General features: G+C 43.7%; 1 protein-coding gene across 6 annotated transcripts in view; it reads left to right on the top strand.

The window, feature by feature from the left end:
- The window catches only part of ARHGEF28 (Rho guanine nucleotide exchange factor 28), an 892,610-nt gene that overhangs the window by 694,887 nt on the left and 170,020 nt on the right, over positions 1-27,703 (top strand). For all 6 annotated transcript variants that reach the window (XM_069223983.1, XM_069223974.1, XM_069223958.1 and 3 more), the window contains exons 10-11: positions 2,585-2,715; positions 20,044-20,339. In XM_069223983.1, the coding sequence (XP_069080084.1) occupies positions 2,585-2,715; positions 20,044-20,339 (427 nt within the window). The remainder of the gene's footprint in view (positions 1-2,584; positions 2,716-20,043; positions 20,340-27,703) is intronic.

The following is a 27,703-nucleotide window of genomic DNA, read 5'->3' as shown; positions in this document are numbered from 1 at the left end:
GGCATGTGGGACTTCATGCAAAACGAATTTAGTCAACACAAATTTGGAAAAGTTCTAACTAGGACCCTATCAAAATAGCAGTTGGTACCTAAAAGGAAAAATACAATGCATAATACATTTATCCTTTCATATTTACCAAATACAATCAGCATTCAAGAAAAGTCTTCGTCCTTCAGGTACCGGTTGATCAGCATGGGGCAAATTTCAAAGGGGCAAAGTTAAGGGCAAGCTTCCTTGCAACGGCAAGGAGAATAGGGCAAAGTTACTGCATGGGCAAGACGGGGGCAAATCAAAGTTAAAGTCTCTAGGGTGAGAATTGTCAAAGTCTCTTTCTCTCGGATAGAGAAAAGGGCATCAGGGTGTCGTCCCAAAATGGAGTCTGGCATCAGGCTTCAAACTGGCATCGAGGAAAAATGGCTGACTTCTCTTTGTCCGGTGGGTTTAAGTAAGAAACATTCCGAATTCTGCAGGGTCCTCCATTGGAGGGTTCATAGGTTGGCTTCAAATTGTCCAATAAAAATTGTCTTTCACTAGAACTTATTTGTGCATACATTAGCCTTGGAGCCTTGGAACACAAGTTGTATCATGGTTTGCCAATTATTTTACTATCTGTACCTCCATTGTCCGCACCTGCAGAGGCTGACCTTGTATCAAAGGGGATGTAACCGGCCTAGCACGAAACCTTGGAGATAAGTGTACCAGCCAGTTTCTACTGGAAAAATACAACTTCAAGCAAGAATATATTTCATTAATTCAAGGAAAAAAAAGAATCACGCAGTTAGAATTTGAAAACCAAGCAACTAGGCCAAAGCCTGTACTAAATTTAAGCTAAGCAAAACAGTTTTCAAACAAGAAATCATGGCATACATTTGCGATTATGACGGATTACTACAATTTTAATACTTCGTGATTAATAACGCTCGTTTATAATGATGGCAAACTAACCTGAGGGCACAATTCCCCTCGTACATTATTTCTTTTACTAAAATCATACTACATTACACGTATTGATTACACAATTTATATGAATATATGTCGGACCTTCTTTTTCTGCGTCATCACTAGTCACACAAATTTGAAAGGATCAATCTTAGGTTTGTTTATGTATTTATCCTAAAGGTTGAAGAGGAGACAAACAGGATTATGTAAAGAACAACATTCACCAGGCCAACGGAGATTACTGCCCTCCTGTCCATAGCCTTGATCTGAGACATCCCAGTCCTTCTGTCTAGGCAGGGCCAGACCGGGAACTTAAAACAGCCCTGGCAAAAATGATAAATTCAGCCCCCATTTGAACCAAGTCAGTGACCCCCAAAACATTGCACATAGGCACAATATTAGCTGAGTAGATTATAACCCATACCACCGGTATTTTGATGTCTTGCTGGTACAAAAATAAGCAAAATCACATAAAGCCGGTATTTTTTGTCTTTATCTATACATACTTGAAACAGCAAATACAAATTAAAAGTACTTTTAAATATGTTCTACGACCACATTAATGAGCCATGTCTAATGATTAAAGTAACCAAAGCAGAAAACTCCTGTTACAAATGAATACATGGGATTTTGCTTACAACCCTAGTTAGCACCATGTCTGTGCCTTTGCAGACTCTTTAAACAACAACAAATGGCCGGTATTTAGGTAGAGTGGGACTCTGTGGAGGGTGCCGGAACCAGTGAGGAAAAAAACAACACAGCCACATTAACCAGTTGACAAAGGCATGTAGACGGTATTTTATACACCTGAGAAATACTTGGATAAGGCTGAGATAAGACTCCAGCCACTGGCCAGCCAAGCCCACAGCAGCTCAAGAACTGAGTATGTCCTAGACCACAGGCAGCAGCCCAGGCTGATACACATGAAGGGAGGGGAGGCTAAAGCCCTTTTAGCCCTATGGGCATTGCTCACAGTGTAATGTGCACCAATACTCCTGAGGCCGAAACCGACCACCTGGGGCTCCAGTCACACGGGGATTGCCTGCTTGCCTGGCTGGCCAGTCCGACCATATGTCTGGGAAGTCTAAAGCCTGGGGTGGAGACACCACTCTGGAAGCAGCACTAATGCCAGGGATCCTTGGCAAGTAGGTGCCATTTGTTTCCACTTGCTCTGCAAGGTTTTTCCAGTGCAGGAATTTTCTTCTGAAGCTTTGGGGCCATCAGTGGCTTGGTCTGTGTGGGGCTGTGTGGCAACCCTGGGCAGGGAAATCGAATAAAGTTTGCCCTAATAGGGTGAGGGCGACCATCACTGTGATCACCTTAGTTATTATACAATTGGACTTCCCTTTAAGATTTAATATATGCTATAAGATTTAGAATACTTTTTTGATTGCAAAATGGTTTCCTTTTTATTACTGCTTTTGTTTCCTTGAGGAAGTACAGTCTCTTTTTAATATTTCCATCTGCCTGTTTTCCTATTCTACACCAAAAATAAATAAGCTACTTACTTAGGTCAACATGGTTGAATTTTATGTTTTTGTGAAGTGGGGAATGCTTTAGATATTGCTTTTCGTCGGATATGTGCTTAATATTTCTTTTAAGTCACAGAAAAAATAACCACCTTTCAACACACATTTTGTTTCAGAGAAGAAGCACTCTTCCTTAGATGTCCTCAAGAAGTACAAGCAAACCCCTGCCTTACTTGCAGCGTCAAGCTTAAGTGCCATGATGAACGGGCATGATGAAGTTTATACAAACTATATGGTTGTGAATCAGGTAATCCTTCAAAGCTTCAATTCATTTCAGATTTTCCATTCCTGCTTGAGGAAAATCATATTACTTGCTGTGGCGCCCAATAATTTAATTTGATATTGTAAAATATTCATATTTTTCTTCTTTCCCATTGCATATGATCTGTGTTTTGTCAATGTAAATTAAATTATGTATCAACTCTGGGGAATGTAATTACAATGATTAGATTTTTCGAGATCTTTAAACTCTTCATGCTAGAGCTACATTTAAATTTCCCCTTCCACTGTTTCTTATTTTTTAAAGCTTTTTCCGAAAGTGCATTAAAAAATGCTTACCAAATGAGGAACCAGGTCCACAGTCTTATATGTGAGATGGGATCCTGCATATGACAGACATTTTTTGGTAGTGCAGATGGATTGCCTTATGTATCCCCTAGTATACTCTCAATGGTGATCTGCACAGCTTTGCATGTACTAGCATTTAGGAAGTGTTGAAGGAAGAAATACTGCTGTCTTTACAGACTAGTAGCATTTCTAATGGAATTCCAGCGTGAGCGCTCAAAATTTGACGAGAAGAAAACAGGACATTCCTAGTTTCCCGAAACAGATTCAAAAGTTAATACTAAATATGAAAGCACAGGAAACAGAGAAATAACCTGTTTTAATTTGCAACTTATATCTTATACTGAAATGGAAAGACTGTCTTAAAATGTGGGTTCCCCTGTTGCTTCAAGCAGGCAAACAACCTATTCTATTAAAATAATTAAGAGATTACATAGCTTCTTGAGACACAAAACCAAGATAACAATTCAACACTGTTAGACCTGATTTCCTTGGCATGGTATTCTCCCAAACATTGTGCCTTGACTATTCCTGCTTTGCTGAATTTGTTTTTGTTGGCTTCAGGACTGTGTGCACTTTACCACTGCTAACCAGTGCTAAACATCTTGTGCTCTCTCCCTAAGACATGGTAAAATTGACCTACCCCTGTGTGGCTTATTTAATTTAATTATCCGTCCTTAGTATATGGAACTACGTATCCCCAGGGCCTGTAAATAAAATGTTACCAGTAGGTGTGCAGTACTTATTGTACCATCCGCTGAAGTGCCACTTTACAAATGTATCAGGCCTGCCATTGCAACCTGCAGTGCAGTTTTAAATTGCATTTCAACCTGGTAAAATAAAACATTTGTCAGGCCTAATCCTTCCTTTTTAATACGTATACATCACTGTAAGGTGATATACAAGGCTTTTAGTGTAGGGTGGTCGTATTTAACAAGTAGGACATGTGAACTTAGGTTTTATATGTCATGGGAATAAAAAACTCCAAAGCTATTTTTCACTGTGGTAAGGCCTATATCTCTCATTGACTCACTCTGGTTACCTTATTACATTTAATAAGTGCTAACTTTGGATTGGGAGCAGATAGAGATATGTGTTTTATACTCAAATGAAATGTAATTAAAAATCCTCTTAAATGGTAAAGTCGGATTTCAAGTCACAATTGTGATGCTAAAACGTTTAGAATCTTGTTTCAACCATTTGTGCCTTCTGCGTCTATCCAGGATCACATTACTGTTAATGGCCCTGCTGTTGGGGTGTGTGTATTCCTCCCAAATAGTGACTCAAAGAGGAATAGGTGTGGGCAGGATGGCAGGGGCGGACCTGTACGCTGTGCCATTTGCCCTTCAAAAGGCTTTGCCCCCAGCACAATCAAAGGAACCTTACACCATCCTTCTGTTACCCCAGACAGTTTAAAGCCTTCTCAGGGTAACGGAAGAACTTTCCAGAACCAGATGTAGGAGAAGGGCAGGGTGTTTCCCCAACATACAAAGGCTGTCTCCAGCTATAAATATTAGCCCCCCAGAACCACACTTCTAAACAATCCTGGACCTGGGGAAGTTACAGAAGAAGCACTGCTCTGCTGCTTGAAGGATTGCCTTGTGGTCTAAGAAGGATGTTTGGACTTCTCCAAGGCTACCTAGAGTGACTCCAAGAGTCAGTTGGCTGACCTGTATGAACTACAGGGACACAACAAGCTTCAGAGCTATCCCTGCAACTGCTCAATCATCTTGTGCCACGGTTGTTATTTAAACAAAGGCTACCCTGAGATTTTTGATTCATTCACACCTGGTCCTGCTAGTCCCGTTTCCCCTATGCAGCCGATTGACAGCCTTACATTGTGTATTAATCTCCTAGAGACTAATATCAGCAGTGGGGCAGCCAACGAATGTCTTTGGAATAGCAATAGTCTGGTTTTAAAACACCAGGAGAAATTTTGGTGGTGACCTCCACAGATTTCAAAGCTTCATGGCTCAATGCCAACTGCTTTGTTTAGCTAAACCACCCTTTTTTGGTACCTTGGTTGTGATCTAACTAAACAATGACCACATTTCAATGGGCCAAACCCCATATTCTGAATCAAAGTCCCTGGTTAACTGATTGGGCACAATTCCTGGCTTAATTTAAGGCAATCTTGGATGGGAGGTGCAATACGCAATCTGCTCATGAAGGTTAATTAATGTTATGACAAGTAAAGCCAGGTCTCATTAGTTACATTTGTATACGTTGACAGTTAGCTAGTGAAGTAGTGTGGGCTGATGAATTTGCAGAAGCTGCCATTTTATTGAGTCCTGCAAGAGGAATTGAGACTCTAGGTCCCTCATTGTAAATCGACCCACTACATTTATTGCCTTAACCAAACTAACTTTACAGAACAGAAGCTCAACAGAAAACCTCTTGTTCAGAGCACAGAAATATATTTCATAATTGCAATGTTCCAAAACCCCTGGAGAACAGGAAAATGGTGGTCTTGCCTGAAGAACCTAGGTGAATAGAATATATGGATGAAACTTAATCCTGACGAAAAGAAAAGACAGAGAAAAGCAGGACTCAGCTGCCGGAAAACAGCTTGGTTCATCCCTGCAGATTACCAAAGTGTCAATTGAGAAGAATGTATACTACTTCCTGCAAGTAGTTATCTCCACAGCCTGAGGACCACTTACCATATATGCTTTGGTGGATTCAAGTGCTTTTGGATGCTTTATGGATAATAAGTTTCAGGCAGAGGCTGAGGTACCCACTCAAGACAAATCTGTACAAGAGAACATTTTGAGACTAGATGGCACGCTTTTAGCTTTTCGAGTGGTGTGCAAGGGGATTGTACCATGCAAACTGGTCATGGTGAGGAAATCTATTGATGTACCTTCCCTCCCCATCATACTTCATTCTAGGTGGCAGAGACTGCAAAATCCTCAAAATAAGTGGGATCAATTAAACATTATGGTGGTCATTTAGATGTTGGCTGTATAAGCCGCCTACCGCCGCGGTGACGGCCGCCAAAATACCGCCACCGCGGCTACCATCCATTCGCCAGATTATGAGCACTGCCAGACTTCCACCACAAGAAGGGCAGAAATCCGGCAGTGATCAGACTGGCAGACGGCGGTAAGCTGATGCTGCTACCACCAGCACCGCCACGCCAGTTGAATGCTGCCAGCTGTATCATGACCTGTGATACGGCCTGGCGGTGTTCAGCTGGCGGGGCGGTGCTGGTGGTAGCAGCGCCTCTTCCCATTCCCTGCCGGAAGACCTCCCCGGAGCAGGTAAGGTGATCGTCCGACAGGAGAAGGGGGGCGGAAGGGTGGAGGGCATGTTGTGCATGTGTGTATGTCTGGAAGAATGCAGGTATGAATGCCTGTATGCGTGTGTATGAATGCGTGTATGCCAGTGTGTGTATGAATGCGTGTATGGATGAGTGTAAGTTAATGGGTGTATGTGAGGTGCGTGTCTGTGTGTGTGTATGGGGGGTGGGAGGCTATTTGAATGAATCGGAGGGGATGGGGGCTTAATGTGTGTATGGGGAGGACTTGGAGGGGTGTATCTGAATGTCAGGGGGTGGAGTTTGGATGGAGGAGGCGTGGGGGGTGTCTGGTGAGTGTTGGGGGGTGAGGGAGCCACCTACCGGTGATAGGGAATTCCTTCCCTCTCACGCATAGGGCCTACCGCCATGATTTTGGTGGCCTTGCTAACACCACGGAAAACATGGCGGTAGGCTGGCTCAGAATGCCAGGGGCGGTACTCTGTAGGCCGCAGATCTGGGGATTCACATCCCCGGCCTGGCGGCTCATACCGCCATGGCGGTATGAATGGTAAATTGGCGGGTTGGCTGCAGCCAACCTGCCAATCGCATGATATGGTGGTATGTACCGCCATCCTGTTGGGGACATAATGAGGGCCTATGTTTGCTTCCTGTGTTTACTAGAAACACTACTTTCAAACCAGCACACATCAGAGGACTCATCAATTGACTTGTTTTACTCTGCAGTCATCATCCCTAGCCGATGAATATGCTATCCCAGTACCATAAGAAGAGGGGCCAATTCCCTTCCTCCTCACAGAGCATATGACTACCAAATCAATGTGATTCCAGGAGAAGCCATCCCACATGGTCAAGTCTATCCTCTACCTGTAAGACAAGATGAGATTTTGCAACCATATCTGTAAGATAATCTTGAGAAAGGATTTATCTGACACTCAACTTCTCTTACAGGAGTAATAATTTTCTTTGTAGTCAAGGCAAATGTGGGAATTTATACCTTATATCAATTACAGGGAACTCAATGCCATCGTCATTCATAATCGACACCTGACCCCTCAATTCTGTTCTTCTCGATCAGATTAGATCTGCCAAGATCTTCGAAAGGTTGGGATGTCAGAGGTGTCTACAATCTAGTATACCTTTGTGAGGGGGATAATTGGAAAACAGCCTTTAGCACCCATTATGGCTACTTTGAGTACCTTACAATGCCCATTGGCCTTTCCACTGTTTCTGCTAGAAATTCACCTGTTTGGGTATTATTCTTGGACCTTTACAGATATCTAAATTAATTACATGCTCTACAACCGAGAATTGCTAGCCATTAAACTTTTTCACACTGGAGGCCTGTTTTAAATGGGACATGTCATAAGCTAATTGTTTGGACTGGCCACAAAAACACACTGTATCTATAAAGCATGAAATGTGCACCAATGCTTTAGGCACTTTTTCTCTCAGTTTCATTATGTTATAACTTTCTGTTCTGTGAACAGGCTTGCAAAGCTAATGCCCTCTCCTGCTATACAGAAAAGGGAATTGATATGGAAATGATAGAGTCCGCACACTATATCGTGGCCCTTTCCATGAATCAAACTACTGAATTCTTAAATCTCACCAAGGATGCGCTGGAGAGTGCTACAAAACAGCAATGTATACAGATGGAGCTAAAGAAGATATCATTGATAATGGAGTTCTTTATAGAGAAGGCAAATTGTATCTTCTTATTCAACAGTTACACTCTAAGGCTCTGAAATGGTGTAATGTTTGTTAAGAAGGAGAGCGTCCCAGGCAAAGGAAAATTTTGTACTTGAGAAATAGAGAATTCTGGTGACCTAATCTGAAGACATCTCTTTAAAATTATGTTGAAAGACGTGTAGTGTGTGCACAAGTCAAAGCTTTTCATATGTCACCAGAAGGAGAATTACAGCCACTTCCTACACCTTAATTTTATAGTTGCACTTCCTCCTTCAAATGGCTTTACCACTAATAGTAGTTACAAACTATTTCACAGAGATGAGACACTTGCTACAACTCAAGAAATGTCAACTGGCTGTTGCATGAGAAGGCATCTTCATTATCCTGATTTTCCAAGTTAATGGCCTCCCAGAAAAGTCATTATGATAGAGGGACATAATTTATGGCACTTTTGTGGTAAGAACTAATGAAAATAGGTGGTACCAGGCATATTAAATCTACAAGTTATCAACAAGAGGCTGTTGGGCATTAAGAGTAATTAAATTATTCACTAGAACACAACTGAGGATGCTTTTTTGTTAGCCATCCAAATGTCTGGTTCTGATGTGCTGCTATAGCAAAACTTGCCTACAACAACTCCTTGCATTCCTCTTTGGGAAAATCACCCTTCTTTTGCTCTTAGGGATATTATCTGCAGTCGAAATAAAGACACATTCCAACATCCTCTGTTCCCACAGTGACTACCAGAATCTGGTAAAGAGAAGAGCCTATAAGTTTATAAGTGTAGTAGAACGATGTGGTTGTCTAGCAAATATCTAGACGTTCTTGGTTCCCATTTTAAATTCAATCCCCATTTTGTTGGGCCATCAAAAATTGAGAAAACAAGGAAAGTTCTGTAGTCTGCTTAACCTTTTCCGTACATTGGCATGGCAGTGCCGTCTTTCATGTCTCTATAGTCAAACCACACTTGCCTGATGGAGTCGGTAGACCTCCGCTAGTGTTTGTAGATTGATCACGCGTCTGTGAGGTGGAAATAATTACAGATTCTTGTATCCATCTGGGCCAATTACAATTGGTGGTACCTGGAAAAGAGATGATGTGATGGGCCATTTTATGAATATGGCAGTCCTAAGACTGCCGTAATCGTGATGGTGGTCTGACCACTGCAGTCTTGGTGGTCTGACCTCCAGATTACGATGCTGATGATCGGACCACCAGACAACCGCCGCCACTGCCAGGATCATGGATCTTGATGGGTTGGCGTCGGTGCAAGTCATGTTCAAGCATTGCTGTGCTGTTGTCAGTACTGCCGTGCTGGTCATGGCATTCTTTTCCACCAGCCTTTTGATGGCAGAGTCAACCCCATGAAAAATCTGTCGGAAAGGCAGAGACGGGGTCACGGGGGCCCCTGCACTTCCCATGACCATGTCGTGTGCAGTGCATGGACCCCCGTCAGCACACTTGGAATGCAAGATAGTGTGCATTCTGAGTGTGCTGCCTGCACCAACAGTGCAGCGGCATTGGCCTCGGCTCTCCCTGAGAGTTAAAGCTAATGCTACTGCACTGTCATTGCCGGCCGGCCAAGCAGGCCTCTTGACAGTCGTAGTGGCGGTCCGATGGTCGGACCACCACAGTCCTAATCATGCCTTTTGTCCAAGCCTCTAGATTAGTTAAAGGGTTTCATAAGACTCATTCATTTAGACCTGGATGCAACTTTATTTCCCAGACGGAGGATTGTTCTAGGGCAGGGAATGGAAAAGGGAGGAGTATGGTTAAGATTCAGGGCAAACAAAAGCAGTGTAGCATACTTAGGGGCTGGAAATGGTGGAAGACAGGTCACATAGTCACTTCCTTTTGTTTAGGTCACAGCTGGATCAACAGTGGTGGACTCCTATTTGAGATCATTCAGGGCTCAGAATGTTTGCCTAGCACTGTTGTTTGTTGCATTGGCTCTCTCTGTTTATGTATCAGTTCAAACTTGTATCCAAACCTCATGTTTGGTTCAACACCGAATTTCCGCTGCCAGAATCGGTAATCTTGAATCGTTTTCTGTCATTAACTCTTCTCACCATCTGGTTCGACATAATCACCTGTCCTTCTTTGCTTTCCAGCAATTGAAAGTAAACTGTCTTCGTAATATGGAGGCTGCACCAGGCAATTCCTCCAGTGAGAAAATTCCATGTGGGAATGAGCTCCAGTCAGGTGTTTCTCTCTCTCCTCAGATGCTTATCACTGGCATTATGCTGTGCTTGCCAATGCAGGTATTTTGACACAGCTGAGGTTTTCAGTGTGTCTGTATCCTCTGAACCTTACAGTACCGCAGGGACTTGTGATGGTTCACTTGATATTTGCTAGTGTCCGGGTCCATCTTTTGTCTAGTCCTTCTGAAATGAAAAAGACAGGCTCAATCTTCTTATGACATGACAAGAACTGTGGTTGGTTGGTTGTAAACAAAGACTACTGTGAGATAGTCAGTTGTGTGTCAGAATATTGTTCACATGAATGTAGTTCTGCAAAAATAACGTAGGCAGATATTGACTACCAAATATTGTGAAGGTAAGTATAGATTTACTGTTCTTGATTCCACATCCATGTGTCCTTAAAATATATTTATACGCCATCAAGAAACATGTATGTGGAGTTGCAAATGGTAAATCTATACTCTATATATTTACTTTCATAATGTTTTGGTAGCCTATATTGTGGCACGATATTTTGTACCAGGTAGGAAACTGGTCTTCTTTGCAGAGATCCCCCACTTTTTGCCAACCGCCCAGAACTACCAGATGCTGGTTTTCGACTCTGACAGGCCTACTAATCAGACCTCAGTGCCAGTGCTCCTTCCTTTAAAACAAGGTATGTCCAATTGTCTTACAATTGGTGCAGGACTTTATCAACCCTGTAAGTCCCTAGTAAATGGTACCCTTGGTACCTAGGGCATGGGTACTAAAGAGGGCCCCTAAGGGCTGCATCATATCTTATGCCACCCTAAGACACCGCACACACAAATTGCAAACCACCTGCCATGGCAGATAGAATGCCAGGGTGCAAGCCCTGCTTGAAAACAAAACATTGAACACTCATTTTGCGCCACATCAGAGTCACTGCATGTATTATATGTAAGTCACCCCTACAGCAGGCCTTAAGGGCCCTAATGCAGGGTGCAGTATAATACATGCAAGGGCATGTCTGCATGAGCAGATATGCCCCTGTGATGTCTAGTTATATTACTGCAAAAACAAAGAGGGAGAAGGAGGTTGTGGGGCTGTGTCTGTCCTCCTTATAGCCTATATAACATTACAAAAGAGGCCCAGCTAAAAGAACTACCACAGGGTGGATAGGAAAAAGGATTTTCCTGTTAGAAAAACCCTCACCCACCAGGGTTACCCCTTGGTGGCATGCTTCATCATTGGGTTTCTTCCCGTTTCGCTACGGAGCGGGGAGTGCTATGACCTACGGGATACATGGGAGCACTGATGGATGTAGTCTCGTCAATGTGAATCACAGGAGGGAAAGGAGTGGTGGGGTCTTGGGTGAGTTAAAAATATCTGTCTCCTAGTAATTTCAATGATTTAATAGATCTCTTGGAGGCGGTATGATTAAAAGGGGGCCGCAGAAGTGGGGGATGTAATGTACCTGACTTCCTAGTCTACAGGTTTCGGAGCCTTATCCCTAGGCTCGTCTTCAGGATCAAGGTGGACTCCCTGGTGCCACTCCTTGTTTGACTACGTCTAATGAAAGCATAAATAATACATGACCTGTGATATGGTGCAATTCACCTTACTCCTCCGGTGAGCATTAGGTACAGAGCGGGAATGTTGCTTTGAGGAAAGTGTGACTACAAGCACACCCCCCTCCCGGAGGAGCTATGATACGAGAACCCAAATACTACCGATTATCAATGACGGACACCATAAACGATAGGTATCATCTTATGACACCACATTAGTAAGGTGAATTGCACAATATCACAGAGCATGTATATTAATGTATCATAATGTTATATAGTTCTATTACCGGACATTACAAGTGACCGGGCAGCCATCTTAGAACATGAACTGGACACTGATCATCGTGAGTGACCCAGCTACATGATGCTGCACAGAAAATAATGGGGTTTAGTATCAAACACCTTGTGGTAATAAATCAGTACTGATGCCGACATTGGATTTATTATGACATGCACCCAGAGAGCACCTTAAAGATACCCCCTAAAACCTACTAGCCCTCTAGTGTGCTGGCTGACTGGTATAGAGTAGCCTGCCAACACAGATGAATTTCTGACTCTCTGGAGGTGAGAGTCCCACTCTCAAAGGCCAGAAACAATGTCTGCTCTGATGGGAGGTGTTATCACCTCCACTAGCAGGATGGATAGTAAATCTGCATACCAAGGCCAGGGACTTCAAAGTCCCTGCTGCCTTTGATATGTGACTCCAGCTTCCCCAGACCTGGGAGAGGCAACCCTCTGCCCATTTGGGAGCAGGTCAGGTGGGCAATTAGATAGTCAGGAGGCGTGTTACACTCCGAGTCTAGTCACACCTCTAGAGTGGGCTACCTGAAGTGAACACCAAACTAGGAATTCCACCATCTTGTGTGTGGTGGAATTAGACACTCTGGGACAGGGTTATGCCCACTTCCTACAGGAAGTGGTCATATGTGGGTGTAGTCACCCTAAGGGTAAGTAGCCCATTGGCTACTACTCTTCACTCCCCATAATGCCCCTAATTTTATTATTTAGGTGGCCCCCTGACAGGAATTCAGATTCAACAATTCAGAAGGACAAAGAAGCAAGAACGGAGGACCTGTGACTGACTTGGTGCCAACACTACTGGACTGACTGCTGCTTCCGACAATTGCAATGGCTCGCACTGCCGCTGTGCAACCTCCAAAAGCCTGGGAGGACTGCCAGCCCTTCACCAACTAGCAGCATCTTTTAGGCACCATAAAACAAGTGCCTCTGATTGCTGTGACCCTCCAGAAAAAGACCTATGCACCTGAGCCCCACAGCCCAATTCCAGGAGAACCGATGATGTCCCTAGCACCCAGAGACCCTCAAGAGCTGAGCCTTCCTTGAGTTTAGCCAGACTGGTCCCCTAAGCCCCACCTGCAGCTGCAGTCTGCAGGAAAAGCAGTAACCGCAAGAGCCTCATCACTGCAGTGACCCAACCAAAAGGCACGACTGCACCCACATCCCTAGGAGAATTGGATCAACTGTTCTCATGGGGTGCTGAGGCCATCCAAAGCTGAGCTCCCTCTCTGGGTTTGGCCAGCTTGGTCCTCCAGTCCGCATCTGCAACCTTTTTTCACAGGCAACTACAAAACCAAGCGTCACCACCAGCACGACCCCTGCCAGACAAGGCACTACTGCACCCAAACCCCTCATTCCGAGTTCAAGTGGATTGATGGTGTTCCTGCAGGCCCAAGACCCTCAAGACCTGAACCCCCATTTGGGTTCAGCCAGACCCCGCTTGCATCCTATTATTCCCCAGGACCGTTTCCCATTAAAGTGAATGGGACACCCGATGCTGTAAAGAACCTCTCGCTGGGCACCCCAGTGCCATCCGAAGTGACCTGTTCGTGCTGCCTTGGACCTTGTCCCATACTTACCTTAAATCCAGAAGAACAGTACTGTAAGTCAATGCTAAGTGCCCGAATTCAGTATGTTTCTTTTTCCATTGGATAACATTAGGGCACACAAAGCTGAAAAGCGCCTCTGCTCCGGGATGCCCTAGAGCCGACCATGGTGACCTGTTGGTGCTGCCTTGGATCTTGCCCTATTCTCACCTTAACTCCTGAAGATTGGTCCTGTAAGTCACTTCTAAGTTCCTGAATGCATTATATGTTCCTTTTCCTATAGGATAACATTAAGGCCCCCAATGCTAAAAAGTACCTCTGTACCTAGAAGCCCCAGTGTCTCCCAAATTAACCTGTTGGTGCTGCCATGGACCTGGCTACATACTTACCTTAACTCTTGAAGATTGGCCCTGTAAGTCTCTGCTAATTACTAGTATGCAGTATACGTGTCTTTCCCATAGGATAACATTACCCCATTACAGTCAATACAAGTATATTTTATTGTGACTTAGAGATTGATAACTCGAAAAGTACTTCCCTGATTACGATGATCTAGGTGTCTAAATTTATATAAAAATCTATGGGCCTCTTGTAACCGCCAGCTTCACGGTGGTGGTTGGACCACCCACCGTGGCTGTGGCAGTCCAACCACCACATTACGAGTTTGCCGGTCAGACCCGCAAACAGACCTCCCTCTCCGCCAGGATCCATGATCCCAACAGGGCGATGGCAGCCCTGGTTGTAATCAGCCAGGGTAGTGCTGAACTCAGTGCCGCCCTGCTGATTATAACCTTGTTCTCCAACAACCTTTTCATGGAAGTTTCCCCACCACTAAAAGGCTGGGGGCCACAGAAGGACCCCTGCACTGCCCATGTATTTTTTGTTTTACTTTAGAAATCTAGATTTGTTTGCATTTTTTGTAATTTAATTTGTGTATAAAATGGCATGGGCAGTGCAGGGGTCCTCTTGCTCAGCACCCTGGGAATGCACGCATTTTGAGGGTGGTGTACGGCCCCCTCTGTGCTACGAGATAGCACTCAGCTCCTTTAAGGGAATGCTCTATTTCAAGGTTTCTGCCTGTCCACCATGTCAGAACTTTAAAAATCTTGTACTGGGGCGAGTGAGGGCACCACCGCCATGGTGGTGGCATCCACCCCTTTGAGTCTGGCGATCCCGAATTGGGACCGCCAAAGTCGTAATGAGCCCCTATGTTATATTTCTAAATTGGAGTTGATTTCTTTATTGAGTGTGTGTCACGCTTACTGGTTCTATGTGTGCAATAAATGCTTAACACTAACCTCTGATAAGCCTAAACTGCTTGCCCACACTACCACAAAAAGAGAGCATTTAAGCTTATTATTTTAACTCCTGTCAGACAATGAGGGTTGCCTGTACTATCTGCATAGAGTGCACATACATTGGTACACTACATAAATAACCAGCTTCCTACATACCACAATATTTAAAACCTGATATTCTGGAGCTATACCAGCCTCTTCAGCATTTTTTCATCTTTTAAGGCCATTTGCCAGGCTTAGGAACCCACCACCTCCTGTGCCTTCCCAAGTCATCCTCGTACTGTCAAGATGCCAGTTACACAGAAGCCTATACCTAAATATTCCAAAGAGACATCTCAGGCATCTGGCTGTCAAGGTAATTTCCGAAACACTCTGCAGCTTCATATAGACACATTCACTCACATACTTACTCATCCAGGATAAGTGCTGCTTCCTGCACAGAATCACAGTGAAACACCATAAAGGCAAAACCCATAACATCTAAGATAAAGATCTCACTCAAACTACCTGAAATTATATCATGAATAAGCCACTGTGTGAAGTTATACAGGGGGCTACAGTGAAAAAAAGATAAGAACAAGTAATTGTGAAGGTTTTTTACGTTTGTGTTGGTGGTTTGAGTTTGCAGCACACTGTCAGGGACTTATTGGGAAAGAAACAGATAGCCAGGAAGGATTTCCTAATATTAGTGAATTATCTGTGATCAGGTAGTTCTGAGTTGGTGAGGAAAGATCTTATCCTTGAACGAACATCTCATAGTTTTGGAACAGTCAAGGGGTGAGTTGTGCTGAGCATTGGGAGTGAGATGAGTGGGTGTGTTAGAAAATATCAAATAAAAATATTGTGATAAAGAAATATGGGGCCAGATGTAGGTAGCCGTTTGCATGGTGCAAACTGCGAAAATCGCAGTTTGCGCCATGCAAACAGCCTAACGCGATGCTCATTCCCATATTGCTAGTCGGTACCGACTCGCAATTTGGGAATGCGACTCGCAAATAGGAAGGGGTGTTCCCTTCCTATTTGCGATTCGCATCGCAATTCAGAATTGCTTTGTGACCGCGAATGTTTAATAATAAACTAGAAGGGTCACTCAAACATATCAAGAGTGTTGAAACAGTAATAGTGTAGTAAGGATGTTACGTTGGCCTGCATTATGGTTCTAATTGTGATAAGGAGAGATTATTAAAACATATACAATTTTCATAGAAATCTTTATCAGAAATAAACTTTTGGCATTAGATTTTAATGCTCAAAACAGCCCTTAGAAAACCTTAAAAAGATAATGAATAGTGCTACTATGTGTGTGTGGGGGAGGGGGGAGTGTGTGTGTGTTTTTTTTAGAGAGAGAGCGTGAGGGAGAAAGAGAGAGGGAGAGAGAGAGAAAGATTGATTTTCTGCTCCTTCCACATCTATATTTGATCTAGACTATTATGTTCCTGACTACCTCATGTTATTTGTTAGGCAGTTGGGCAGACCTGAATATTCACATTTTCTTGTTTTGCAGTCTGTTTAATGCCTGCAATAGACAGTTTAGCAACTATTGTCTTGCTGTACAACTTGTGGGCTTGTATTTTTAAAAATAAATATCCAAAGACATCTTAATACATTAAAATGCAAATATTTAATAAGGCGCTAAATGCAATGTACGTCTGGTTTATATTCTAAAGAATTAAAAAATGCTTCTGATTTTACGTAATATGTGAGAGTATTTAATAGTTCAGCCACCACGCCTATGAATACAAAACACTATAAAAAGCCTTACGTGAATCTACTTGACAGAAGGAAAACCTCAGACAAGATGCACATTACTTTAAAAAAAAGAGGAATCCTAAAGGTGAGCATTGCATTCTGCACTTTACAGTGAGAAATAATCGAATTGCACCGTCATTTCTATTTATTTACTGCTTTCTACTCCTGACCTGAGGGATTTAAGCGCTTAGTTAATTACAAAGAGCCATACTACATATTTAATGCACATATCTAATGTAATACACACGTCACATGACTGGGTCAGATGATTACGCATGCTAAGTAGTAGTACACATTTAGAATAAATGTGTTTAGGAAGTCATCAATGACACTGATCATTGGTGATAACGTGGTGAGTCACCCTACAAGCTGTCAGCTGTCTCCAGGAGGGTGGAAAGTGAGTTAACATGCACTTTCAACAGCACCGCGCAGCAGGGGGACTGCCCTTAGATCAGCCTCAGTGCACAGATGGCAAGGCCGTGTGGAGACAAATTAAGCCTCCTGGCGAGAAAGCTTAACACTTCTAATGCAGACCTCGGTCCTAGGAATAAACAACCAAGAAAGACTGAAGGCATATTTTTTTGGTACATATTGATTTCCACTGCTTTCCTACAGCAATAAAGTGCAAATGGGAAAGGAAAACACAACCCACATTTTCAGAATATCAAAATATTAAAAAAGAGTACCTCAATCACGTCGGGAGCAGCGGACGGGCACTAATTAACTTAAATGAATTAGGGCTTGATCCTTGCTCCACAGACCGGACCGGAAATGATGCCAGCCTGAACTGGACGAATTACAAGCCTGCAAAGAAGAGTGCCACAAAAGCCAACAAATGGTGAGCGACAAGCGGGCTCCGAGCCCTTTTCTAACTACTACAGCGTCTCGCAAGTGATATGCATGCGCTAGCGCATGCTATCGCAGGCTCGACCCTAAAACGTCCAGTCTGGGGACGATGAAAACAAGATTAGAACACAATGGAATCAGGTGTCTCAGTGTTCACATTCCATTTTTATAGACTGAGAAGATATGCTTCTCCTCTGGTTTAGGGATGGGCCAAGTCAGTTCACTGAAAAAAGAACATTTTGCAATCTTAACATACTAGTGACTCTATATCAATGGCGCTACAATCAGGGGGAGCATATTTAGGTAGTGATGGCGACAGACAGCTATATGACCTATGGAACAATTGGTGTGCAAATCCAAAGCCTGAAGGGCACACACTGGGACTGGCTTTGAACTATATTGTTTCAGCTAGTATCTTGGTGCTATACCTCTTCATAATGGTGCCGGGGTGGATGACCACCATATGTGGCTCGGGATCACCTCTTCTAGCACCTAGGCCTCTGAGGATTGTGATGGGGCCCTGCTCACACCATAGGAGGTTGTGATTAGTGGGTACCAGAAACAGACAAGTGGGGTGCGACACAAAGGATGATACAGGCAACACAACAAAAGATAAAGCCCAACACTTTGATGGATCTACCTTTGCCTCTGCCAGCTGTACATCACTTATTACATCCAGTCTACAGATGCCTGTGTGATAATATATGTGTATACACATAATCCCACAAGTTTGTTGACGTAAACTAACTTTGCATGGCACCCCTGCCTCAGAAAACCCACTCCAGGTCCACGAAAACAGATTTCCTACTACATAAACGTACATCACACCGCTATGATTTAATGTTGGACTAAATCTGTTCATGAGTGTGTTAGCGCGTTGGTCCTTAATAAGTAAACTTACAAGGTGATGCGTATAGGTCGATTAACCTTTTGATTCGCATGGAGTATCCTAGCTTTGATGTGACCAATGTTCTCTGAATCAGTGCACACAATTTAATAACCATTTAGACCAATCATTATTCAATAGTCAGTTAAAGCAATAAGCATCACACCATGGCCTTTCAGCCATGAATAACCACACCACAATATACGTTTTAGTAATTTTATTTCCCTTTTGGTTACAATACTAAGTAATGGGATTAATTCAAACACAATTCAATTAAAATAAAAACCAGCATCAATTTGTTAGAAGACGCCAAAAACATAAACTAATCAAAGCTTGCATCAGAGTACATTCTAAAGCATTAACACAGGTCAATAAAAGAATCAAAGGCAATAAGTCATTTTTAGTCATGGAGTTGAGCAAAACAGTCCGTCAACCATTTGTTTCTGTAATCTGTCAAACGTCATGTAAGGAAACCCTCATCTACCCCCATTAGCATCAGCATGTGGGACTTAAAGCAAAAACAATTTAGAAACAAAATTTAGAACCCATCTACCTAAGAATACTATTTAGACAGCGCAGTTGATACCTAGAAAGAAAAGGCACAAAAATGCATTTCAGTCACATTGTCATATCTACCTATCCACGGTATGGGTCAGCAATAGATTCAGTCTTCGTCCTCAGGTCATCAGTCGATCTGCATCACATCAGGCTCTCAGTCAGAGAGTATGAGCCCAATATCGCATCAATTTCAGAATAAGGTCTTGCTCCCCTAACATCTAGCATCTGAGTCTCTTTCCCTCTGTCACGTTGTTATTTCAAAGTCACCCAAACTATCCCCCAATTTCCAATTTGTCAATTAGTCGTACGTTATTACCCTAACCAATAATGTCTGTGTACCAAATCTATAAATTCTAATATTTCACAGTTCACATGTCGTTGATTGGTCCGCTTTACGATGTTCTCATCATCCGGCTCGTCAGGTATCAAAAATGTTGCATCTTCTTCTCCAGTCAGTGTCTTCATTGTTCGAGTCCTGGGAAAGTACATCTAGCGCACATTACACACTATTAGACACAATTCTAGAGACTTCGTCTCCTGTCCGCCAGTTCTCATAGGAAGCTCCAGTTAAGCATTTTATTAAACAATGAGCAGTTCATGGTTAGTTCATTTTGTCAGCATTTTCCATTGAACTTTAAGAAATACAGCTTCAGCATGAGGCCTAGCAAGACTAGGCCAAGACACTCGCTAAGTTAAGGCCTACAATTAATAAAAAACATAGGTTTATAATTCTCAATATGACATATTACTACATTAATCTAATATTTTTCCAATATTTCCTGTATGTTAATCACTCATTTAGTACAATTCGTAAATACTGGTGGCCATTCTCCTAGGTCACAATTTCAAACGTGCACATTATATTTCTAATTTATTCAGTTTCTACCAATTTCAATATTCAAAATACATAAACATTCATTAATAATGTCTAATTAAGACATTTGCATTAACAAGTGTCATGCCTTTTATACATATGAGTTGAATTTAGGTGTTAAAGTTACTTTGTGACTAGGAGTCAATATGCCTAGAAATTAAATTAGAACGGCTTGGTGATCTGTCATAATAAGCAGCCGTCCATAGACGTTAGAGTGGCAGGCCTAACTCAGAGATCAACTAATACATATATATGGTTTGTGTTTTTCTCCACAGCATGCAGACTTGGACTTAAACTACATTAGTATAGACAAGGCCACTTCAGATGCGTCTAGTACAGATCTCGCCGACTCGGCTTCTGAGAGCTGTACAATTCCTTCACCCCAGGACAAGAACCACATCGAAAACCGGCACGCAGAACCCAACCAGACGCCAGCAAACGGTGGGGAGAGCGCAGACCGGGGATCGTGCACCCCAGACCGGCGTGCATCTGGCAGCCCACATCCACCTTTCAGGCCACGTGAATTTAAATTCCAACGAGGCCCTGCCTATTACAACATTAAGAAAAGAAGGTAGGGACGGATGTTCTATGTTCGTATTTCTTCTGCTGAATTGCACTTGATTGTACTGCCTGAGCTGCTGCACCTGAATATTAAATTAGCCAATTAGAGAAAGGGACGGCATATTCAATTAAAATTGTAGTGATGCATGTGGTTGACGAAAGCTGTATATTGATTCGCTGTGTGCAATTCTTACCTTTGTTGTTTCGGAAAGACTGCCATACTATTGTGAAGCAACTTATCTTTTCGTACTAATTTCATCATGTGTAAAATACAGCAAAGCCCACATTGACAGCGGTGTGACACAACTCGGGTTGTGTCACTTAAAGTTTTGCATCAGTACCTGTTGTCCTTCCTTTTATTAGTTTTTACAATATCAAAGAGCAAGCAGAATTTTGCATCAGCAAATTTGTGCCACGTGGCGATTATTTTTATTTTGTGCACTGATGTCATACGTTTGTAATGTTTATCCGAATATAACCTCTTGTAAGGGACACCAATCCCATCCTGTTGGCGTGTTCCTATACTACTTATAAACTACGACTCCTGCGATCATGAGCATACCTACTGGAGTGATGCGAGGATCAACAGAACGTTTGGAAAAATGTATTTTGTATCTACCCAGCTTATTTGACACAACCACTAGGTATTTGATCCAAGGTTGTAAGCACAATCCTTGTATTACACCTGATTGTAAGTGGTAATGTTTTGGTGTTAGACCACTTTCACGTGGTGTGCTATTTTTCACTTCACTTGGAGTTTGTGCTATTCATTTCCAAACGGTTGTGTGTGATTTGTTGATTTTTCTGCTGACTTCTATTTTCTTGTTTTGTAGTGTGAACTCTATTTAAAAAATCCTCTAATTTTGATTACATCAAGTGGTAACCTGGGTGCTACTGCCAAGAACGCATTTGGTCTTATTTAGGGGATAGACCGAACGGTGTCGTGGCTGCAGTTTTTTTGTCACAGCTGAACCAGTAATGTCACCTCCCAAACTAGCTTTTTGTTCAGATTATATATATCCTTTCTTCAAATGCAGAAGAAGCAGCTTGCAGACTTACAGTCCACATCCTGACTAACATTCTCAAGATGGACCTATACATTCAGGAAATATACTTGTTTCAGGGTCGGACGTGGACAGAAAATATGCCCAGGCTACAAACTAAAAGTGGCCCCCATTAGTGATTTAAAAAGCTAAACAAGTGGCTCATGTTCCCAAATTGAGGCACTTTTGAACTTGTAAAGACACTGTATATGTATTTTGCCAGGTATGGAAGGCTCCATGGATTTGAGCTTGCTTCAGTCAGAGTTTCTTTTAATATCAGGGGAATCAATAATACAAACCGACCCAGTAGCCATAAAACAGATCTGAAAGTAGCCAATAAACTGGCCAACACACTGACCAGTCAGACTAGCCCTTCAGAAACCGTCTGGTTGCCCTATAGGTCAAACAAACACCTACTAGCAAAGTAGAATTGCTTCATTCTCATGTTAAGTTGGGAGGGGGGTTGGGTTTTCGAGAGTAACCCTGCAGCAGGAGAACATCCAAATTCATGTGGGCACCAGGGTGGGTCATGACCAGTAAACAAAGCAGCACAGTGTGGCATGATGTGACCCCTCCTTATCTTCGCTTCAGTTCAGCTAGAGACGGACTAATGCATCTTGCTGGTCCTGTGCATTAGAGGAACGTGTGGTGACAATGTGCAGTGCTACATATTGTAGTTGGCCATGCCCCAACACCTTGCCAAGGGTTGTTGCTGCTCCCTCAACTGCCCTCCACTCCACTAGCCTGAGCCTGTCATCATCTTCCTAGATGGGTCAACCAAATTCTGGTGCAGCCTAGTGACAGTCCCAACACCGACCATGAAGACCAGGACTCCACTGCAACACAGCCAAGAGTCCGAGTCTGACGGTTATAAAGCAGGTAGTAGGCCTCTCATTACTGCCATGTACCCCTTTTTAGGATTGGCATTAGCCACGACCTATTCCTTTTACTAAGATTATACACTTTCACAAAGCCCCTTTGATCCATTAGTCTGCTGTTATGTAATTCCTTTTTTTCTTACACCCACCACAGCATACAGCATGGGGGAGTAGGTCAGCCCACTTCTGCCATTGGCTAAATACACTGTGAGTGATGCCATTCTGGCCTTTCTCAAGTAGATTACTTCAGTGCAAGGGACTACTAAGGGAATATGTTCTTTCTGAGTCAATGTTTTGTTTGATATTGACAAGTGCCCAGTGGCTTCCCCCAAAATATAGTTGTCTAAAAAAAGAGAAAATAAAAATGCTGACAAAGCCAAACATTTGGCAGTCAATACCAGACCTATTGGCTTTTCCAGTGCCTGTTTGTCATTTTATAACTCTGTTGCTGGAATGTCATGACCAAGAATTCTATGTAAATTGAAAATTGCATCACTGTGAACCTCACCAGTGATGTTATATGCTCAAAGCGGGTAGTGCATGCAGAGTGCTAGTAACCAAAGTATCATATACATTGTTTTCTTTGATATTGAAAGTGCTTGTCATCCTGGGAACGGAAAATAGGGCAACTTGACACCTTGGTAACTCACGTTGAGGTCTACTGTCTATAAAAGGTGCGTAAGTTATTTTTAGTTTGTGTCGATCTGATTGTGAAAGACCTTTTGTTGAAAACTGTAGGAAGTTGGCTCTGTATGTGCTATTTCAAAGTAAGGAATAGCATGCACAGAGTCCAAGGGTTCCCCTTAGAGGTAAAATAGTGGTAAAAATAGATAATACTAATGCTCTATTTTGTGGTAGTGTGGTCGAGCAGTAGGCTTATCCAAGGAGTAGTGTTAAGCATTTGTTGTACATACACATAGACAATAAATGAGGTACACACACTCAGAGACAAATCCAGCCAATAGGTTTTGTATAGAAAAATATCTTTTCTTAGTTTATTTTAAGAACCACAGGTTCAAATTCTACATGTAATATCTCATTCGAAAGGTATTGCAGGTAAGTACTTTAGGAACTTCAAATCATCAAAATTGCATGTATACTTTTCAAGTTATTCGCAAATAGCTGTTTTAAAAGTGGACACTTAGTGCAATTTTCACAGTTCCTAGGGGAGGTAAGTATTTGTTAGGTTAACCAGGTAAGTAAGACACTTACAGGGCTTAGTTCTTGGTCCAAGGTAGCCCACCGTTGGGGGTTCAGAGCAACCCCAAAGTCACCACACCAGCAGCTCCGGGCCGGTCAGGTGCAGAGTTCAAAGTGGTGCCCAAAACACATAGGCTAGAATGGAGAGAAGGGGGTGCCCCGGTTCCGGTCTGCTTGCAGGTAAGTACCCGCGTTTTCGGAGGGCAGACCAGGGGGGTTTTGTAGGGCACCGGGGGGGACACAAGTCCACACAGAAATGTCACCCTCAGCAGCGCGGGGGCGGCCGGGTGCAGTGTAGGAACAGGCGTCGGGTTCGCAATGTTAGTCTATGAGAGATCTCGGGATCTCTTCAGCGCTGCAGGCAGGCAAGGGGGGGATTCCTCGGGGAAACCTCCACTTGGGCAAGGGCGAGGGACTCCTGGGGGTCACTTCTCCAGTGAAAGTCCGGTCCTTCAGGTCCTGGGGGCTGCGGGTGCAGGGTCTCTCCCAGGCGTCGGGACTTTAGGTTCAAAGAGTCGCGGTCAGGGGAAGCCTCGGGATTCCCTCTGCAGGCGGCGCTGTGGGGGCTCAGGGGGGACAGGTTTTGGTACTCACAGTATCAGAGTAGTCCTGGGGTCCCTCCTGAGGTGTTGGATCGCCACCAGCCGAGTCGGGGTCGCCGGGTGCAGTGTTGCAAGTCTCACGCTTCTTGCGGGGAGCTTGCAGGGTTCTTTAAAGCTGCTGGAAACACAGTTGCAGCTTGTCTTGGAGCAGGTCCGCTGTCCTCGGGAGTTTCTTGTCTTTTCGAAGCAGGGGCAGTCCTCAGAGGATGTCGAGGTCGCTGGTCCCTTTGGAAGGCGTCGCTGGAGCAGGATCTTTGGAAGGCAGGAGACAGGCCGGTGAGTTTCTGGAGCCAAGGCAGTTGTCGTCTTCTGGTCTTCCTCTGCAGGGGTTTTCAGCTAGGCAGTCCTTCTTCTTGTAGTTGCAGGAATCTAATTTTCTAGGGTTCAGGGTAGCCCTTAAATACTAAATTTAAGGGCGTGTTTAGGTCTGGGGGGTTAGTAGCCAATGGCTACTAGCCCTGAGGGTGGGTACACCCTCTTTGTGCCTCCTCCCAAGGGGAGGGGGTCACAATCCTAACCCTATTGGGGGAATCCTCCATCTGCAAGATGGAGGATTTCTAAAAGTTAGAGTCACCTCAGCTCAGGACACCTTAGGGGCTGTCCTGACTGGCCAGTGACTCCTCCTTGTTATTCTCATTATTTTCTCCGGCCTTGCCGCCAAAAGTGGGGCCTGGCCGGAGGGGGCGGGCAACTCCACTAGCTGGAGTGTCCTGCTGGGTTGGCACAAAGGAGGTGAGCCTTTGAGGCTCACCGCCAGGTGTGACAATTCCTGCCTGGGAGAGGTGTTAGCATCTCCACCCAGTGCAGGCTTTGTTACTGGCCTCAGAGTGACAAAGGCACTCTCCCCATGGGGCCAGCAACATGTCTCGGTTTGTGGCAGGCTGCTAAAACTAGTCAGCCTACACAGATAGTCGGTTAAGTTTCAGGGGGCACCTCTAAGGTGCCCTCTGTGGTGTATTTTACAATAAAATGTACACTGGCATCAGTGTGCATTTATTGTGCTGAGAAGTTTGATACCAAACTTCCCAGTTTTCAGTGTAGCCATTATGGTGCTGTGGAGTTCGTGTTTGATAGACTCCCAGACCATATACTCTTATGGCTACCCTGTACTTACAATGTCTAAGGTTTTGTTTAGACACTGTAGGGGTACCATGCTCATGCACTGGTACCCTCACCTATGGTATAGTGCACCCTGCCTTAGGGCTGTAAGGCCTGCTAGAGGGGTGTCTTACCTATACTGCATAGGCAGTGAGAGGCTGGCATGGCACCCTGAGGGGAGTGCCATGTCGACTTACTCGTTTTGTCCTCACTAGCACACACAAGCTGGCAAGCAGTGTGTCTGTGCTGAGTGAGAGGTCTCCAGGGTGGCATAAGACATGCTGCAGCCCTTAGAGACCTTCCTTGGCATCAGGGCCCTTGGTACTAGAAGTACCAGTTACAAGGGACTTATCTGGATGCCAGGGTCTGCCAATTGTGGATACAAAAGTACAGGTTAGGGAAAGAACACTGGTGCTGGGGCCTGGTTAGCAGGCCTCAGCACACTTTCAATTGTAAACATAGCATCAGCAAAGGCAAAAAGTCAGGGGGCAACCATGCCAAGGAGGCATTTCCTTACAAAAACCTACTGTTGGCTTACAGCCTGCCCATTGCTTGCTATTGGTTGGCATTATTGTTACTCTCATTTTCTTGCTTCTTATTCAATGGCTGACCTTTCTTTGCCTATGTTTGTTCCTCCGCTGGAGCATAACCTCCTTACTATTCTTTTGATAGTCTGACAAGTATCCTTCCACTGCTCTCTTTTAGGTATTTACTTACTTTCTCTCTTTTTGGTTAGGCACTCCTGGAGAGTGCTTGTATTGTCTTGCTCTCCCCCTTGTGTGCTTCTACCCCCTTACCAAATACCCACTCCTGTGCTCTGTGTTGCTTTTTCCTTCATGGGCTATTTGCTGTCCCTCGTGTGCTTCGCCTCCACCCCCTTAGCTAAAGCAAGCGAGAGTTTGCACAGATTGAGTAATGCTGGATAGATAGTGCGAATGAATGAAAGTGGGGACTGGCTCCAAAGGGGGGACTGATTTGATGGAGGATAGTAGAGAGGAGATTTATTTGTGGAGGAAAGTCCGTGAGAGAAGCACCATTGGAAGAACAGGAATGTGTAAGTAAAAAATGCTATTCATCCAGTGAGGGTTGTTATTCGAAAGCTGATTGTTTAGTTTTAATTTTGTTTCAGAAGAAAGTAGAGTTTATCATAGAGCCCTTGAGAGGGTAGAATAGTGTTATAACAAGCATGGAGTACAGGGAAACTTTGAACAATCAAAAAGATTTCTCTGGATGAGTTGCTGGAGGACTCAATTTTAAAAAAAATACTGTGTGCGTGTGATGCTGGTCACAACTTTAATTTGTTTGCTGTTCTACTGATATTTGTCTGTTGGATTGTAAGACTTCTGCCTTGACTGCTCAAGTGTCTTACCTTTGTGCCTGGCTGATGAAGTTCCATTGATTATCATGTTGTAGAGGGAGCATTGCGTTTGACCCTTTTCCATCAAGAGGGGTGAGGGAATTAGTGGCATTATTGGGAAAGGCCTTAAAGAATTTTGCTGTGGAATGAAAAGATGAGTTGATGAGGTAGAGTAAGGCTGAGGATTTATTTGAATCTGATGGGAAGGATTTCAAACCAGGTGGGGGAAGTTGGAACTAAGTAAAGCTCAGTGGGACAGTTGAGGCGGAATGTAAGGGATAGAAAAAAGTCACCACAAAATGCCACAGCCAGATGAGGGGAAAAGGAGTAGAAGCAGTGAGAGCAGTCATATTGGAAAATATATGATCTAAGATGGATCCTGAGAGGTGGCTAGCCAAAGTAACGCTTGGACGTGTATGGTGAAACTGGCAGCTTTCAAGACATATGGAGAGAGGATGACAGCCCCTGTGGAACATGGGGAGTCTCTAACCTTTCAGACGGTCCTCAGCTCCACAGGGGCCCCATTCAGCCCAAGGCCAATGAATATCTTTGAGATAGAGGAGACTAAGGGGCCTGCAGGAGAGGCCCATTATTTGCGTTACACCAGTGAGCAATAAAAATGGAGAAAGCTGCTTGGGGGCAAGTGAGATCGATAAATAAGCACATTCTTCACAGTCATAGTTTACAGCTGAAGCTCTGCTGTAAAGTAGCAGGATCGTGCTGGATCCCGGCTCCGGCTGTTATTTCTGGGATCCCGCCAACTTGGAAAATGTGTTGAATTTTTCCAGGTGTCATGTTCCGACACCGGGACACAACACAGCATTATCATATTAACACAGCACAGCAATACAGCATTATCACATTGTCTGCATTCTGCTGGTGCAGCAACCTACAGCCAGCGAGGAGGCTTTCTTATTTTTACTTCCACCTGGGCTCAAAGTCATGGTATAAAGAGCCATCAGACTTTCTTTTACAAGTACCATCCTGGCTGGGAACCATCTGGAGCCTAACACCTAGCTGCCAATGCAGTTAAAGGAAACAAAGGCACATTACTTATCTCTTCATAAGCACTTTAAAGAAACTATGACTTGGAGGTGGGTTTTGACTTTCTTCAACTCTCTTATGTAAGAGATGGGCATGCACTTTAAGAATGTACAGTTTATTTAGCTGTGTGAATGGGAAAGGGAGAATGAAAG

The sequence above is a fragment of the Pleurodeles waltl genome, chromosome 1_1, assembly GCF_031143425.1.
Source record: "Pleurodeles waltl isolate 20211129_DDA chromosome 1_1, aPleWal1.hap1.20221129, whole genome shotgun sequence".
NCBI lineage: Eukaryota > Metazoa > Chordata > Amphibia > Caudata > Salamandridae > Pleurodeles > Pleurodeles waltl.
Note: the sequence above shows the minus strand (reverse complement) of the source record. Positions and strands in the feature narration are given on the sequence as shown.